The 18,107-nt window shown below is 44.6% G+C and overlaps 1 protein-coding gene across 1 annotated transcript; it reads left to right on the top strand.

The window, feature by feature from the left end:
* Positions 1-12,627: 12,627 nt before the first annotated feature.
* Positions 12,628-15,644, top strand: LOC308106229 (P2Y purinoceptor 13-like; the record flags this gene model as incomplete). The annotated part of the gene is made up of 4 exons (XM_080457285.1): positions 12,628-12,810; positions 12,897-13,286; positions 14,315-15,068; positions 15,583-15,644. The coding sequence occupies 3 exons, from the start codon at positions 12,628-12,630 to the stop codon at positions 14,717-14,719; spliced, it is 978 nt and encodes a 325-aa protein (XP_080313411.1). The 3' UTR covers positions 14,720-15,068; positions 15,583-15,644.
* Between the last annotated feature and the right edge of the window lie 2,463 nt (positions 15,645-18,107).

Here is an 18,107-nt window from a genome sequence, read left to right as displayed (position 1 = left end):
GAGTGCACAGTGGCTCCCTTTTGGGCGGGTGCCTGGGCGAGGCTTCTTTCCTCTACATTAGAAGAGTTGGGAACGGCACATTTAGTCCGTGAGCCAGGACCCCAAATATGGGGTCATCAGTACCATCTGAGGGGAATAATTCTCATAGTGATTTTTGGGTAGGTATACACCCCTAGAGCTAGGAAAAATGTGATAGCCTTGCATCGGTGGTAGCTATCTGTGTGTTATCACTCTTTTTATAACCACAAGCCAAAACACAGTTTTCAAAATCCGAATGAAGCATTCTACTTCAAACTGATGGTTCTCTCTTATTATTGACCCTCTGGGCCCTATTCCAGGTGAAATTTGAACAAACCACTAATTTCGGATTTCGGACTAGGCAAGAGGCGTTTCCCCGCAAAATTCGGTATTCTATGGCACCCCCGTGACCCGCCAAACACCTGAGCTACCCGTTACATTATGCATAGGTGTTATTTGGGCATTACACAAATCAAACCAATCAGTGTGCCAGGTGCCATTGCCTTTAAGAGCAGGCTGCGTAACCCACAACACGCAATCCCACAATGGAGGAGGAAGTGCAACCAGCACTTGGTCGTGCTCCTCGTTTTTCGGACGATGAGGTGAAAGCGCTCGTGCATGAGGTCAAGGCAAGGCAGGTGAGGATCTTCGGGTCCTCACATCATTCTTCAAAAAGGGACGAGGCAAGGCAGGCGTGGGTTGATGTAGCGGCGGCGGTGTCGGCCTTTTCTGGCATCCATAGAAGTGTGGAGCAAGTCAAGAAAAGGTTCGACACCACCAAAAGAACGGGGAAAAAAAAGGTTTGTTGCATATATGTGTAATTTGGAAAATAATGGAAATGGGCTCAAGCCTTTGTCCTCGCGATTAATCCATTGGGATTTCCCCTTGATTTTATCATACTGCTGTACCTTGAAATTGTCAATAAAATATTCCCTCAATCACTCCAAGGCCGCCGCTAACAGACGGGAACTGCTGGCCACAGGGGGAGGACCAAGCACGGTGGAGGTCCTCACTCCCTCGGAAGACCTCGCCGCCTCCACTCTCTTCCCCGAGAGTATATATGGCATCGGCGGACCAGTGGAGGTTGGCGGGGCAGAGGGAGGTAATTCAATAATTTTGCCAATTGCACCTGGTTTTGTGAAGGTCTATTTCTTGGGAGTAAGACCATGCTTAATGTGCAGACATGGATGGTCAGAAACGACACACTTGCGTTCATTAGACACACAATCATCGGACATTAGTATGCGCAATCTGAGATTATTATGACCGCCATGTGTGTAGGTAGGCCTATTCCAAACATTAACACCGTCCGTGCAGAGGAGCAGGTGTTTCTGAATTACTTACTTAATTCCAACGAAAAGTAAAAGAAGTGGGCAGCACCATGTCTAACCCAAACGAAAAAATATCAAACAATTGTTCTAGATAATAATCACAGGATAAAAATCCACAAATGATTGTTTATTAATTAAATCCGGCCATAAATGGACGTCAAACCCTCAATTTCTGCCAATGTAGCGTCAACTTTAATAATCAACAGTAGGCCTACTTCCTCCACAAAGTTAACCCCAAAAATGAAACTGATCCAAGTTCTACAGTCAGCGCAAATACTCTAAATTTGAAGGGAAATCTCACCAAAAGAAAACGTGGAGATCAAGAGATTAAACACTACAAGGTCCTTACACCCCGGGCCGATTTCTTTCATGCGAACAATACGTTTTTTTTTATAACCTTTATAAAGTCAATGCAAGCTTACATGGAGCGCAAAAGCGTCTTTTAATTATTCGGAACGAGTCCGAATTTTGCGTATATTCGCCGATCGCCTTAAACCAATTCACTTCTAATTAATGTGGAGGCTGCTGGATAATATAACATTTTAGGCCTATTTCAAAATTACATTTCAAACATGTGACATCGACTGGCAAGTATAGGCTAGTTTAACAATTACCAAGGGGGAAAGAATGAAGCATAACAAATGTTCCAACAAAATGATAATTTATTAAAAATCTAAACAAATGAGTGCAGTTGGCCTAAATGTCAATTCAAATGTCTCTTCAGCCTTAACAGGCAGATGGTCAGCCAGGGGCGGCTCATGAGGGAGGGAGTTGCAGCGCTCCAGCAGGGAGTTGCTGTCCTTCAGCGGAGCGCTGCAGCTCTGGAGTCGCTCTCTGTGCTGGGGCCTCCGGCGGCCCGATCCGTACCAGCTGCTGCTGCTCCTCCATCACCACCACCACCACCAGCACCACCACCACCACCACCACCAGCTCGCTCTCCTCCCAACACCAGAGCGGCCCACCATCCAGCAGCTCCTCCTCGTCCCTCCCGTGGCCGGCGGTCCCGTGGCTCACGCCTGCGAGTGAGGGGAGGAAGAAAGTAGTGAATGCCTTGCCTTGACCTCATGCACGAGCGTTTTTAATTTAATTTATTTTGTAAATTTTGTTTCCAGGATTTTTTATGGCCTTTTTTTTTAAACCGTTATAGAAGGCCTGTTTTTGTTTTCTTGTATTATTGTTATTATTGTTTATTTATTATTGAAATAAAAAAAGTATTTAAGACTGAAAACATTTACTGTACTTTACTGTACCATTTTGATGCATTTATACTTAGTATTTCCGATAGCCTACTTTTATTCTACTACATCTCAGAGGCAAATGTTGTGCTTTACTCCACTACAATTATTGGAAAATGTGTCTTACTAGTTACTGTGACGATTTAGATCAGGGGTCTTCAACAGGGGGTCCTCAGAGTTACTACAGGGGGTCCTCCAAATGTTTGTGATATGTTTTTTTTTTTTTACATCTCATTTATGAGGAGAACTTAAGCCAAAAATAGCAGATCTACAAGCTCACAACGCCTCGCGCTGCGAGGCGTTGTGAGCTTGTAGATCTGCTATTTTCAAATTAGTTGCAACATGTTCAAACTTGCGAAATGGGCCATAATGACTTTTGGTACTTTAAGTTGGCCTATATTTGGATGCCAATACTTTTGTACTTTTACTAAAGTACTTTTTTAATAGTACAAAATGTGTAGCCTACTTTTTCCACTGCTGGTTCCAACTCCCTCACCCATCTGAAATGAAGCGTACAACAAACATTTTAGAAAATATGTACAGCCAAAGAAATGCCTACATTGACTGCAACCATTTACATGTTTTGTTTAGTAAGCGACTTGGAGTATAATAAAAGCGCTATATAAATTGCATGTATTAGGCTACTGATTGATTGCACAAATTACTTACGAGGCAGGCTGCAGATGACATGATGACTAGCGGAGTCGCAGCTCCGCTGCCAGCTGGTCCCTCACTGCCCGTGCTTCTGGTGGCACATTTGCTTCTAAATTTGGATTGGGCAGCATCTGCACCTCAGCTTGCCGTCTTCTATAGTCCGCTAATCTACCCTCGTCGAAGTCCAGCACCATTCCATGTTGTTTGGCAATGTTGTGCAACACACAGCATACCACTATGAAACGTGCTACCTTCTGAGGACCATACTGCAAGACCCCACCCGACTTGTCCATGCAGCGGTAGCGCATTTTGAGCTGGCCAAAGACCCGCTCAATGACAATACGTGCGCGTGAGTGTTTTCTATTAAAAGAACACTCGCGCACACTTGTCGGCGCTAGGTATGGCACCATGCACCACGTCTTTAATGGATAGCCATTGTCACCCAACAGCCACCCATCTAGAGGGGGGTTCCTCGGAGTCTGGAAGACTGCTGGGATGACGGACTGTTCCATTATAAAGGCGTCGTGACTACCTCCAGGATGATTTGCGTATACATTTAAGATGTTTTCATCTGCATCGCAAATCACCTGGACGTTAATGGAATGGGTTCCCTTACGGTTCACATAAGCGCTGCACTGTTCAGCCTCGGAGCCCGAATTAGAACATGTGTGCAATCCACTGCGCCGAGAACCCTAGGGAACCCATATTTTGCCAAAAAAGCCTGCTTGCCCCAGCGCTGTCTCTCGGGTGTCACAGGGATGCCAGTGATGTACCTACCGGCATGTCGGACTATGGCATTCGTGACGGCAGTTATAGCCCTGCTTACGGAGGGTTGGCTGATTCCTCCAGCCAAGACCAGTGGATTTTGAAAAGTGCCACTTGGCATAGAAGCAAAGTGCCACAGTAACTTTCACAGCAATAGGCAAGTGGGGACCAAAGCCAGGGCCAGCGGGCTCTAGGTCATCTGCAATTAAGTGACATATTTCTGTCACTGCCCCACGGGTGAGGCGCAGGAACGTCACGCTTTCTCGTTCTGTGGAAAATAAAAATGTTATTGCCAACGACTTTATCACTATAAAAACGGCAAAATGTATTGATATAAAAAAAAAAAAAAAAAATACCAGTCAGGTTGAGGTAGGAGACTCGCTGGCGCGGGACTCGTTCTGGTGGAACAACCAGCATTCCTGTCTGTCTGTCTGTCTGTCTGTGCGAGGCAGGAGTTTAGGACCCAAAGTAGAACAGACAGTCAGGAGCAGAGCAGGTCATATGCACATGGATTTATTTAACATAAAGGTGAACAGGACTGGACAGAACACCAAGACAACATTTATATTCTAGCAAGGAACATGAGGAACTGAGGGTCTATATATACACACAGGGTAAACTGGACACAGGTGAACACAAGACAAATCAACACAGGGATTGGCTGGGGCACAACAGGACACAGGTGGAGAACATAACTAATCAAAGGGAGGTGAGACAAGACAGGTAGCAAACACTAGGGCAGACAGGAACACTAAGAACATAACTACACAATAAAAGTACAAAGAGAACAGGAGCAATACATAATGATATACAAGGATCCTGACAGTACCCCCCCTCAAAGGATGGATTCCAGACATCCAAAAAAATAATGTCAGAACACCTAGCAGGGTGGGTGGACGGGGGTCAGAAAGGAGGGTCACATAACTAAACATTGGACTGGCAGGACAAGTTCGGACAAAAAACACTGTAAAGGCTTTGGGCAGGGCAGGACAAAAAGCTAAACACAGAATTAAAGGATCGAATTAGCTGGACAGAGGGACACAAAACTAACTGATTGGGAGACACACAGACAAACATGCAGGCAAACACACAGTCAGACATGCTGTCAGACAGATAGACAGACTGACAAAAAGGAAGACAAACCGAGGAACTGACAAGTGACCTGACAGATTGGTAGACAGGCAGACAAACAAGTCATTTGACATAAAGACAAGTAGGTAGACAAGTCAGACAGAAGACTAGACGACCGGGGAGTAGACTGACAAACGAAAAGACTGGCAGACAAACTGGCAGACACACAAACAGGCAAACAGACAGACAAACAATTTGGCAGGACAGGGTACCTAGGTGGGCTAGCAGACGGGGCAAAGTGAGAGCTAGCAACCTTAGTAACAGGGGGACTGACAAATGGAGGAAGAGCGGTGCTAGATACCTGGGAAACTGTAGGGCTAAAGACAGGGCTATGAATAGGGATACATACTGGGCTAGCACGGGGGCTACGAACAGATTGTGGATCAGGGAAAGGAGCCGACCTCTCGAGTGCAACCGGAGGCAGTTCTGAATGTTCAGGAGGTGTGTCAGCAAAGAAAGCTGACCGGGCTTCAGGCAGGCTGTCGGCCGACGAGGGCTTAGAGGACACAGGCAGGCTGTCCACAAAGACAGCAGACGAGGGCTCTGGCAGGTCTTCAGCTGATGAGGGTGAAGGTAGCAGCAGCTCTGTTGCGCTAGACGGCAGCTGCGGCGGAGCCTCTGCGGCGCTGAGCTGCGGCGGCGGGACCTCTGCGGCGCTGAGCTGCGGCGGCGGGACCTCTGCGGCGCTGAGCTGCGGCGGCGGGGCCTCTGCGGCGCTGAGCTGCGGCGGCGGGGCCTCTGCGGCGCTGAGCTGCGGCGGCGGGGCCTCTGCGGCGCTGAGCTGCGGCGGCGGGACCTCTGCGGCGCTGAGCTGCGGCGGCGGGACCTCTGCGGCGCTGAGCTGCGGCGGCGGGGCCTCTGCGGCGCTGAGCTGCGGCGGCGGGGCATCTGCGGCGCTGAGCTGCGGCGGCGGGACCTCTGCGGCGCTGAGCTGCGGCGGCGGGGCCTCTGCGGCGCTGAGCTGCGGCGGCGGGACCTCTGCGGCGCTGAGCTGCGGCGGCGGGGCCTCTGCGGCGCTGAGCTGCGGCGGCGGGGCCTCTGCGGTGCTGAGCTGCGGCGGCGGGGCCTCTGCGGCGGCGGGGCCTCTGCGGCGCTGAGCTGCGGCAGCGGGGCCTCTGCGGCGCTGAGCTGCGGCGGCGGGGCCTTTGCGGCGCTGAGCTGCGGCGGCGGGGCCTTTGCGGCGCTGAGCTGCGGCAGCGTCTCCGCGTCGCTGGGCTGCGGCAGTGCCTCGGCGTCGCTGGGCTGCGGCAGTGTCTCGGCGTCGTTGGGCTGCCAGTTACACTGCTTGGGCCGTGAGCGATGTCGACCACGGCCACGCCTTCTCCTGGCAGACCCAAGACAGGCAGGTTCAGGAAGCACAGAGTCAGGAGGACAGGCAGGTTTCAGACTTAAGAACCCAAGCCGAATCTCTGGAGCAGGCAACTGGAGACTTGTAGGCCGAGGAGTAGCTGACAGGAGAGCAGGCTGAGATGCAGGAGAAACAGGAGAGACCGGCTCAGGGCCAACAGGCCGAAGATGGTTGCTTGATAGCAAGGATGCTAAAATGGAGGTTAGCTCTCTTGCCATTTCATCCAGCAACCTTGCTAGGTCTGGTCTCTTCTTCATAAAGCAAAAAACTTCCTTCAGAGCCAACCTGAGACCCGTTTCCTGCTGCCTAACACAGGAGGTGTTCTTAATAGCATTAACGTAGCTATTAATTGCAAGCAGGTCATCGTCGATTTCCTGGAGTTCTACTGAGTCCATGTTTGGCTAGAATATACTGTCACGGTGCGAGGCAGGAGTTTAGGACCCAAAGTAGAACAGACAGTCAGGAGCAGAGCAGGTCATATGCACATGGATTTATTTAACATAAAGGTGAACAGGACTGGACAGAACACCAAGACAACATTTATATTCTAGCAAGGAACATGAGGAACTGAGGGTCTATATATACACACAGGGTAAACTGGACACAGGTGAACACAAGACAAATCAACACAGGGATTGGCTGGGGCACAACAGGACACAGGTGGAGAACATAACTAATCAAAGGGAGGTGAGACAAGACAGGTAGCAAACACTAGGGCAGACAGGAACACTAAGAACATAACTACACAATAAAAGTACAAAGAGAACAGGAGCAATACATAATGATATACAAGGATCCTGACAGTCTGTCTGTCTGTCTGTCTGTCTGTCTGTCTGTCTGTCTGTCTGTCTGTCTGTCTGTCTGTCTGTCTGTCTTTCTTTCTTTCTCTCTCTCGCGCTGATCTCAATTGTTTGCTTGTCTGGGGTCATGAGGGTTCACAGCCGCAGATCATCGGACTTTTATATGCGAGGAATGGAGGTGGAGCCCTTGTGCGCGTCCACATGTGTCCAAGTGGACGCGCGTTGAAGCCGCCTGGGCGCGCTCTTGTAAACGACTAAATGGACGGCGGGTGGTATTAGATTCCACTATCCCCCCCCCGAAACCCGTACCCATGTGTGTCTGTAGAATTGCAATGTGGGGGATATAGCAACAACACGCCCACGGGCACACCTCCATGCGCAAATAACACACCTCCATGCGCAAATAACGGTGTCGGCATAATGGTGACGGGTAGAGCAGGTGCTAGAATAACCTATTGGGGCGGCGCAGGTCCATTATCCCGATTTAACGTGGTTTAGAGGGGGAGAAAACTGCCACAGAATAGAGCGGTCTCTCTCTGAAAAATGGTTGGGATAAAGCACAGACTATATATTGTTCAGAAAGGTTGTTAAAATTAGCATATCTAGAATATTTTTCTATTACAGGCAGTGACAACATATAGTGACTATATGTGACATAAGATGTACTTCGGTTTTAATGAAAGATGGAACACAAAGGGTTCTTTTGTAAATTACCTAAAGATTTAAAACCATGTTTACATACATAGATTCTAAGGAAATGTATTATGAAATTCAATAAACAGAATATAGTGCAAGTGTGTAAGAAAATATCCAAAATGCCCACTAAACACACGCCTGGCAATTTTTAACTTGTAATCCGCTTGTCTTAGAATACCTCTGTGTAATACCTCTTTTTTTTTAGGGTTTTCATATGTGTAGAATCCATTCCTGTTTTTTTTAAATATCAGGTCAATCATGTCAAAGGTCAGGTCAAGGTTAAATTTGACCTCTGGGAGAATAACAAATGGAAACAACTTGATGAACTTTCATTCAATTTGTTTTGTGAAAAGTGTCATTAAAATGTCACAAGAACTGGTATTCATAATAACCTGAACGTAAAATGATATAATCTAACGGCAAATATGTATCTTTTGCAACTACATCTGTATTCTCCAACCCACATCCTGTTCTACCTCATCCTTACAAGTATCCTCCTTATTGACATCACTCCTCATCTGTAGCTTGAACATATCATCAGTAACCATCTTCACAAGAGCAGTTACAGTACATCAGTGATGTACTTCTCACTCTCTGTGCCCTACATTGATATGCACCATTTCACATAGCTCTGACGGTGCTGGGTCAGAATCAGAATCAGAATCAGAATCAGGTTTATTGTCACATCACAGGTTTACAAGGTAAAAAAGTGGGTGAAATTCGTTTTTGTACATCATTCCCATCGCAACGTTAATTCCATAGAAAGAAGAGGGGGGGGAGAAGAAGAGGGGTGGGGGGGAAGTGGGAAGGAGATCAAAACAAGAGAACAACAGAAGGCCAGACAAGTTATCTACATATTTACAAAGTACCTGAGATAATAAAAAAACTAAGGTGCCTGAGCATAGCAGCAATGTATGTATACTGTGCATGATATATACTTATACTGTGCATGATATACTTATGGACGTTAAGGTGCTTAGAGAAAAAAAAGAGCACAATAAAAAAGACAAAAAAAGTCAGTGCGTTATACATGGGATTAAGGTGCAAAAGGTCAATGCGTGTCCACCTAGGGTGGACTGACCCTAGTATAATCCGCAAGTAGCTCCATGAGGGAGTGCAACAAAAAGTCATTTGTACCTGGTGTAGTCCACAGGTATGTCCGAGGGGGAGCTAAGTCCAAGTCATTTGTCCCTGGTATAATCCACAGGTGTGTTCAGGAAGAGCCAGAAAAAGTCTGCGACCAGCTGGACAGTACCGCCTGTTGTCAGGCTGCTGAACAAGGCTTATGCTAAGGTCACCCTTAGTAATGACAGGAACAGGAATATCCTGGATCTCCCATCCAAATTGTGTGACATCAAACGACTTGTCAGGTGGAGCTTGGTGGTCTGCCACTTTCCACAACATCACTTGTAAATGAGCCCACATGTGGTGCAACAGGTTGGTCGGTGTTGGAGGAAGGGCCATTGACTTGTGGCAACCTCCTCACCTCAACCACCTCACCCAGCACATCAGGGTAGCCTGGGAAGTTCCCTGCCAGCAAAGTGTTGTGTGCTCGGATCTTGCCTTTGCCATACATATAAGACTGTCCCATCACAATGCTCCATCTGTACTTTACACTGTAGGTCCACCTGATTCACCCCAATACACCAACAGGACAAGAACATCAGTTAAATCACTGAGCATGTGTATCACACCCTTTCCAGAGATGGCTGCATCAGGGATATAGGAAATCATGGTGATGTCTGCCTCATCATGACTAAATGCAGTATCTATCGTCAGCACTGAAGGTGTACAACATGCTCAACGGCTTCGGCTTAATGTTCTTACTATTCATGATGACATCTCATGTGGGTGATCTTTCTGTGTGTGAGGATACACCCCAATATTTTATGACCAAGACACACCAGTGCTTCAACTCTCCCTCTACTGTTTCTGCACATTTTGGGGAATGCTTCAGTCCACTCCACTCACATGCATCATGACAGCATCTTTCCTGATCGTTATGGCAGTCTGCTCCCCAGACTGGTGAGCAGAGACAGTGATCCAGAATCCATCATGGTGCTAACAGACAAGGTCTAGCCTAGCCTCTATGGCATGGAGCACATGCATCTTCGGCAGGCACTGGGTTAGATATCAAGCACACTGCACATGGCCAGCACGGAAGAAGTGCTTCAGTCATGTGCTTCATGAGAGAAAAGATGAAGTTAATGTCAATGTGTCTCCCTGCGCATTCAAACTGGTGGATGTGAAGTGTAGGAAGAAGTTGTCTACCCACTGTCAGCCAGTAGGATGGAGATGTGCAGTGTCCAGGTAGGCTACTGCTGTATCTGTCTTGACCAAATGTCTTTGGCCAAGTTGATAGAAACCACTTCAGAGTGCTGCTGATACACTCAGGACTGACCACTGAACTTGCCTGTCATGTTCTGCAACCACATGCATTTCCACTTCCAGTGCTGAACCTTGCATCAGTTTTGCAATGCAGCTGAAGAATGACTGTATAACATGCATCCCACCGGGATGCACAATTACATTATAGAGCTTATATACCAGCAAGGTGTCAACAAACGGCTCCATGTCAATTGTGAGGTGAATAGGGCCTGTTGTACATGTCAACCAGTGACCATATCTGCTGCCTGCTTGGACACCTGGTTGGACGATAAGGTGCGAGAGAGACCTTGACCTGACCTTTAGCACATAGGCCAAAGACTGACCAGCAAGTCAAAATATAACATTAGAAATAGATTCTACACCTATGAATGCCCCCCCCCCCCCCAGGTCCCCATATGAATCACGTTCACGAAGTTCACAGATTCCCTCACACAACTGCAATATTTTGTTGTTTTTAACATAATTTAGTACAATGGAACATCACCATGGGATGGACACCATCTTTGATTTGGCAATAAAAAATTAACTGATGGTAATTTCACTGATTCAGCCATATTTCTTGAACCCTAAGACCTAGTTTTAGACACCAAAACCACCTTTCTAGGTTGAACAGTATCATAAAGCCATTTAAGCTCCTGGCAGTCATATTGGACGCCATCTTGAAAATGATGGCTTTACGAGAAATATAATTTCCTAGATTTTTTTGTATGTTCTTAAGCATGCCTAGACGTACCAGAACCAATTGAAAAACCTTTTGTATAATTTTTTGGGGGGGGGGGGTTAATAGTATGTTTTCATATATTGACCCATGTAATTTTCGCCTAGTGTTATAACATAAAATGCATGATAGCACCCATAAAGCTACCATTGGTGCAAGGCTATCACATATTTTCTAACTCTAGACATGCATACCTTGACAAAAATCACTATGAGCATTATTCCCCTCAGATGGTAATGACCAACCCCCCTGGCTCACGGACTATTAGGCAGTGGTGGAAACAGTACTAAAATGTTTTACTTAAAGTAAATGTATCAATACTTTACAGTTACTGTGAAATACTCCGTTACAAGCAAAAGTCCGGAATAAAACATTTACTTGAGTAAAAGTACAAAAGTAAATGTACTTAAAGTACCAAAAGTAAAAGTACTAATTGTGCAGAATGTCCCATTTCAAGTTTTCAAATGTATAAAAATATTTTGAAACTAGCAGATCTACAAGCTCGTAGCTTGTAGATCGGCTATTTTCAAAAAGCCAAAGTTTAATTAGGGTTAATGTAAGTTTTGTAATAATCAAAATCTACAAAGTAACTAGTAACTAAAGTTGTCAAATAATTGTAGGGGAGAAAAAGTACAATATTTGGATCTGAGATGTAGTGGAGTAGAAGTATTGGAAAGTATAAATACTCAAGTAAAGTACAAATACCTCAACATTTTACTTAACTCTTTCAGTGCCAATGAAATAAAAAAATTATTGCGAACTTTACCAGAATTCTTTTTTTGTTTTTTCAAAGAAAATAAAAAGTGCTTAGGAAGCGAGATACAGCCTTTTTTAGTTTTAGGTTAAACAAAGAGTGGATGGAGCTGCAAATCTTCAGATAATGATATCTTGGGTTCTGAACACTTTTTTCAAGAAAAAAAGAAAAAAAAATCTTTTTTTTCAATTTTTTTATTTTTTTTTAAAAACTCGGGATTTCTCGTTCTGGCACTGAGGGTATAACCCAAAAACTCGGGATAACTCGGGGTCTGGCACTGAGAGAGTACAGTACTTGAGTAAATGTACTTAGTTACTTTACACCACTGTAATTAGGCTTCCTGTTCTTATACATGCAGATAAAAGAGGAAGTGATCAGTTTTGTCTGACCACTTTGTCCTGTTAGTGCACACAAAACAAATACTGCAACCAATACCAAGACTTAAGATGAGTCAACCTACAAAGTACAACTCTTTATTGTTGGAAAACATGTATTTATCCATCCATCCATCATGCATTTACAGAGTTTTCACTCACGCTGTAAATTAATTCCTCTCTATTTTATTGTTGTTTATTTTAATGTTGTTTTATGCTTTTGCTTGTTTTTTTGCTTTATTGTTAAATTAGTACTTTTTCTGTAATTTTATTCTTGCGCTGTAAAGCACTTTGAGCTGCATTTCATGTCATGAAAGGTGCTATACAAATAAAGTGTATTATTATCATTATTTCCTTTTATTTTCTTATCACTCTGGACCCCTTTCCACTCTCAAGGTGGACCAAGGTTGTGAAGATGAACACCACAACATCCAATCAGTCCATGAGGTGTGATCTATATTCCAGTGTGACCACTGTGGTTTTACCCTGTCTATATACGATCCTCTTCCTAGTGGCGCTGGCACTGAACAGCCTGGCTGCATGGATCTTCTACAACATCCCCACTACCTCCACATTAAGGGTCTATCTAAAGAATTTGGTGAGTGAAGGGATTTTTGCTGGAAATATTTTTGTCAGTGCAAATTAAACAGACCAGTGATAAATGATATGATTCTTCACCAATAGGTGGTGGCTGACATGCTTATGACACTGACCATCCCTGTGAGAGTGCTGAGTGAGGCGGGTGTGGACTCCTGGCGCCTGCGTGTCTTCTTTTGTCGATACTCGGCCACTCTGTTCTACCTCTTCATGTACATCAGCATTTCTTTTCTGGGTCTCATCAGCCTGGACCGCTACATGAAGATAGTCCAGCCATTCCGGATATATGCTCTGCAGAAGGTCAGGGTTGGTCAGGTGCTGAGTGCAACTGTCTGGGTGGTTTTGTCATCTATAGTGTTGCCAAACACCATCCTGACTGACAAGAAACCACAGTTCTCTGGAGACAAACTGATGTGCATCTCCCTGAAGAGTGAATCTGGTCTGAACTGGCATAAGGCATCCAGTTACTTCTGTCAGGTAACACATACAAACTTTGCACTGTACTTCTGGGACCCCTAGGGGCCCTCAGAGTTACTACAAGTGGGGCCACCAAATGTATGTGTGATAGAAACATTATTAACATGACTCGAAGATAATGTGTAAACAGAAACATTTAATTTACACAACACTGATGACGCTGTAATATTGATTTATGAAGACATCAAAGCTGCACGACAAATATGTGGAGTACTTATATGCTAGTCTCAAATCTCTCAACAGTCAACAGACATTGATGAGAAAATCAGCTACAGTATGGTGAGCTATCTTTGAAAACCTCATCAAGTTGTATAGAAAAAAAAAAGAAAAGTTTAACATGCAACAATTTTATAGAATATATGCAGTGTGTATGTTTTTAACAATTAAAAGCAAAAGAAAAGTCTAAAGCATTGTGCACTGAAAGAAATTAAGTGATAAAAGTGATTTAAAAGAAATCCCATGGCAACAGCAGCCAAGCTGTGAGCATACAATGACTAATTCTAATTCAGGACACTGATGGACACTTTGTGGACATTTTGTGAATGAAACATTGATGGATAAATGGCGCAATGTGTGGGACAGCAAGCGTCGATGGACAAACGGCTGTAGAATGTGTCTGCCAGGCTGACAGGCAGGCCAGAAGGCAGAGATTATGTATTGCTTTTGAAATTCTTGTAATAAGTAATGGTATTACAATAAACGCACTACTTTTAATATCACAACAAGGCAAGCAGCTGATGGCCTCGTATGTCGACAAGTGTGCCATCCATGCTGGCAAGCCGCGGTGTACGGAATAGCCCACCTGTTTCAAAATTGGACACAGTACTTGACAATGACATTAACGTTTGTGGGATAGCTAGCTAGATACATAATGTAAACAGACTGGCTGGCATGTCACTTCCACCCAGCCAACTGCAGGACTTAACGCACACTGATTCTCTGGGGTTGGCCATTCTCAGGACTCTGCAAAGCTGCAGCTGGACTCCACTCACACATTGTAATGCTTTTTATTGATGTATTGTGTCCAGGTGGTGTTCTGGGGCACACTGGCTTTGATGGTGTTCTCCTACACCTTCATCAGCAGGACGGTGTACGAGTCATACAAGGCCTCCAGGAGCAGCTCTGAAGTGACCAGTCGCAGAACCAAAGCAAAGGTCTTTGTGGTGGTAGCAGTGTTTTTCATCTGCTTCGCCCCCTTCCACTTTGTCCTTGTTCCCTACGTGCTGAGTCTGACCCAAACCCAAAACACAGCAGAGGGCTGCAGAGCAGAGAATGGCCTCTACATCGCCAAGGAGACCACCTTGTGGCTGTCGACTACAAACGTTTGTCTGGATCCGGTCATCTACATATTCCTGTGTAAGATCTTCCAGAGACAACTGATGGCCACACTCAGAAACAAAGTCACCATGGACGCACATCTTCAACCCAGCTAGAGATGTCACAGTGAGTGACATAGGAAATGTCAAAGTTTAGTTGTAAAATTTCAGATGTTCGTCACAATTTTGAGGGTTACATGTCGGGAAGCCGACATGTCGCCTTTCCGACGGTTACTAAGCCTGTACCTAACCCTAACCCTAACCCTAACCGCACGCGGAAGCCACGTAGTCGGAGTAGTGGGATGTCGGAATTATGAGCGGTACACAATTTTGATTACCATCATTTGTGTGTGGACTTGGATGGCAGACAGCATAACAGGAAGATGGATTTAAACGGTGCAATCTGTGACTTTTATTTTCATGTATGTATACAAACTTTATTTTTAAAATATTTGTTTATCTAAAGGTAATCTCTCAAGAACAGATTCTGCACTGCGTTGGAATCTGTCGGGGAGGTTCGTCATAACAAGTGCGCATGGGCGTGCCTTCAGATCAGGAAGCGGGCCGCGCTTTACCCAATCAAATGTAGTGGGCGGGATTCACGTGTCCGTCCATCCTTCCCCCCTCGAAACAAACCGAAACTAATTTAACAATAACGTCCGCGGAGCAGACAAAACCACGGAAAGATATTCACATTTTAACTTACTCTTTCATCATAGAAACAAGTGGGCTTATAACCAAAACGATCGATGTTCTCTGGGAGAAGTGGTGTTAGTGTTCCGTGTATAAATATTGTTAGTGGGAATGAAAACATAGTCGCACCAACCGGAAGTGACGCGCTGAAGGCATACAAAACACCGGTTTCCTTTGCGCTCTGGCTCTACGTTTTCTTCCGCCCAGAGCCAACAGACATAGAACAAACAGCAGAGGGCGCTGTTTTTCATTTTCAGTTGGCGATGGGTTCCCAGATTGATCTAAAGGCAACAGAAATTATGAAAATAAAGTGTTATGCACATCAAACAATAATGAAAAATGATTTATGGGGCTTTTAAAATACTGCTGACGGCACTTGATAAGTTTCATGTATGGTACACATGAGATTTCAGTTCCCTCTTTCTTTTTTCTCAGTTCACTGTCAGTTCACAGTCAGTAATTTGTGGTTATGAATGTCCTGTTTATTAAACCGCTGTTTGTGTCATCAGTACATCCACACAGACTGCTCTTTCTTTTTTCTTAAAAAAATAAATAAATAAGATCAATGTTTAACCATGAATAAAATGAATAAATGAGGTGTAACTAAATTAATAGTTTGATGCAAAAATATTCTGCAACACATTTTCGGATCGTTTATTCGTCACCCTCCTGGTGTGTAAGGACTTCCACTGTGAAGTGAAGCCGAGCTGAGCGGCATATGGATTGCAAAGCACCGAGCAGAGCTGCCCAGCATAAACTTACTATGATGATTGAGTGCGTGTGATTCTTATTGAATGCAAACACTTTTTTTCTGTCTATTCCCATTGCAATTATCGGTGTTTAGTAAATCCTGTAAGATGCGGCATCTACACAGCCAATTAATGAATATTATTATGTTTGGTTTCCTATAAAGAATAGACAGGCAGTTGTGTGGAGTGTACACTGTGGTATCAGCATGCCTTTGGGGGGGGGGGGGGGGGGTCAGGGGGTGGGTTCCCCGTCTGCATGTAAATAAAGGCTTTCACCGCTTGTGTTAACCACTTCTTTTCATTCAGGTAGCCTAAGTTGTTGCGCCTGGTGCTGAGCAATTACTGCAGCTTGCAACTTTGGGTACGTGCCGTTTGCATACTGTTTCATTCAGTTTTTTCCTCAGGAGCAAGTTCAAGAAACTCGCATTGTAGCATTTCAATATTGTGGAAGAGTTGTAAAGGAAGGTCTGTTTACTCTGTTAGTAGTGGCTGTTTTTGTTAGTTAGTTACGGGGCCAGAGCTCAGCTCTGGACCTGTTTTATTATTCCCTGTATTCTGTTTCTTCTGCCACTTTTCGCAGTTCTGGGTGAACCGTGCTGTCGCTTTTTACGAAACTCGGCCATATGGTAGATGGTCATGAAAAACTATCAAGAAATAAATCTCACAATCTTTCGTCAAAAGGTGGCGCTATAGCACTCAATTGAAAATGCCAACTTTGAACAGGTACAACTCATGCCCTGTTTGACCTACAGCCATAAAACTTCAATACACACATGCGTCTACTCATGATGAACAACTTTAACCCTCTGACTTTTGACCTCTGACCTTTAGATCTCCCACCATTTTGAATTATATGAAAAACAGTTAAAACCTATCTCCTCCTGGGATTTTTGAGTAATCTACACGAAACGTTTTACACATGAACTTTGGACCTATGCCGACAAACAAGCAGCGAGATTTTTCCATAAGTGAAAAAATGAAGCTTTAATGAGCCAATGAATATTGCAGTTTTATGACAATTATTCATCTGCCCCTAACACATACATGCAGACTCACATTTCTTTGAAACTTTGCGTTAATGTTGAGGGTCATTCCAAATATTACTGAAACCAATCTTACTCCAATTGGCCAAAGGGGGGCGCTATAGCGATTTTTTGAAAGTGCAAACTTTAAACAGGCAAAAGTCATGCCTCGTTTGGCCGACAGCCATTAAACCTGCTTACACATGTGCCTTGACTCATGAGGAACACATGTATCACGTTGACCAGTAAGCTCCGCCCTTAGATTGTCCGCAATTTTGAGCAGTTTGAAAAACACTTAAACCCAGGATTTTTCATCTATTTGCGTGAAACTGTATCATCTGTGTGATCTCCTTTTTCACAAGTTCTTGTCTGTTGGTCCAATGGCTTCTCCCTTAAACGTGTGCCTCACAACCTGAAGGTTGCCAGTTCAAGCCTCACTTGATGCGGACTTCATTAAAGTTGCATTGCACACAACATGATTGTGTCAATTAATACATGTGCAATTGTTAAACATAACCTGAAATACTTATTTGAGAGGGTATGTTTTTGCAATGTATGACATACTTCATTCTGAAAATAGCCGATCTACAATCTCAAAACTTTTCAGATAGCAACGTGTTTCTGAGCTTGTAGATCGGCTGCTTTCACTGGTTCAATTTTATCTTCAACAGACAACCTCAGCCTAGACAAAGCTATAGCACTATAGGTAGTGTTGCAGCATGTCAATCCGAAGGTTGAGGGATCGATTCCTGTTAATGGCAATAGGTTGAGACGTCCAATCAATCCATTCTGCTTCCATCTTTCTCTCTCTTCAATCTATTATGTTTCCATGTCTCTCTCTCTTCAATCTATTCCTTTTCCATGTCTCTCTCTCCGCCCTTAGATTGTCCGCAATTTTGAGCAGTTTGAAAAACACTTAAACCCAGGATTTTTCAGTTATTTGCGTGGAATGGTATCATCTGTTTGACCTCCGTTTTCACTGGATCAGGTCTGTTGGTCCAATGGCTTCCCGCTTAAGTGAATGTTTCACAACAGCAAGGT

Source organism: Gymnoscopelus braueri (genome assembly GCF_963280865.1).
Source record: "Gymnoscopelus braueri genome assembly, chromosome: 18".
In the NCBI taxonomy this organism is placed as follows: Eukaryota; Metazoa; Chordata; class Actinopteri; order Myctophiformes; family Myctophidae; genus Gymnoscopelus; species Gymnoscopelus braueri.
The sequence above is the reverse complement of the archived record's forward strand: the minus strand, read 5'-3'. Positions and strand labels throughout refer to the sequence as shown.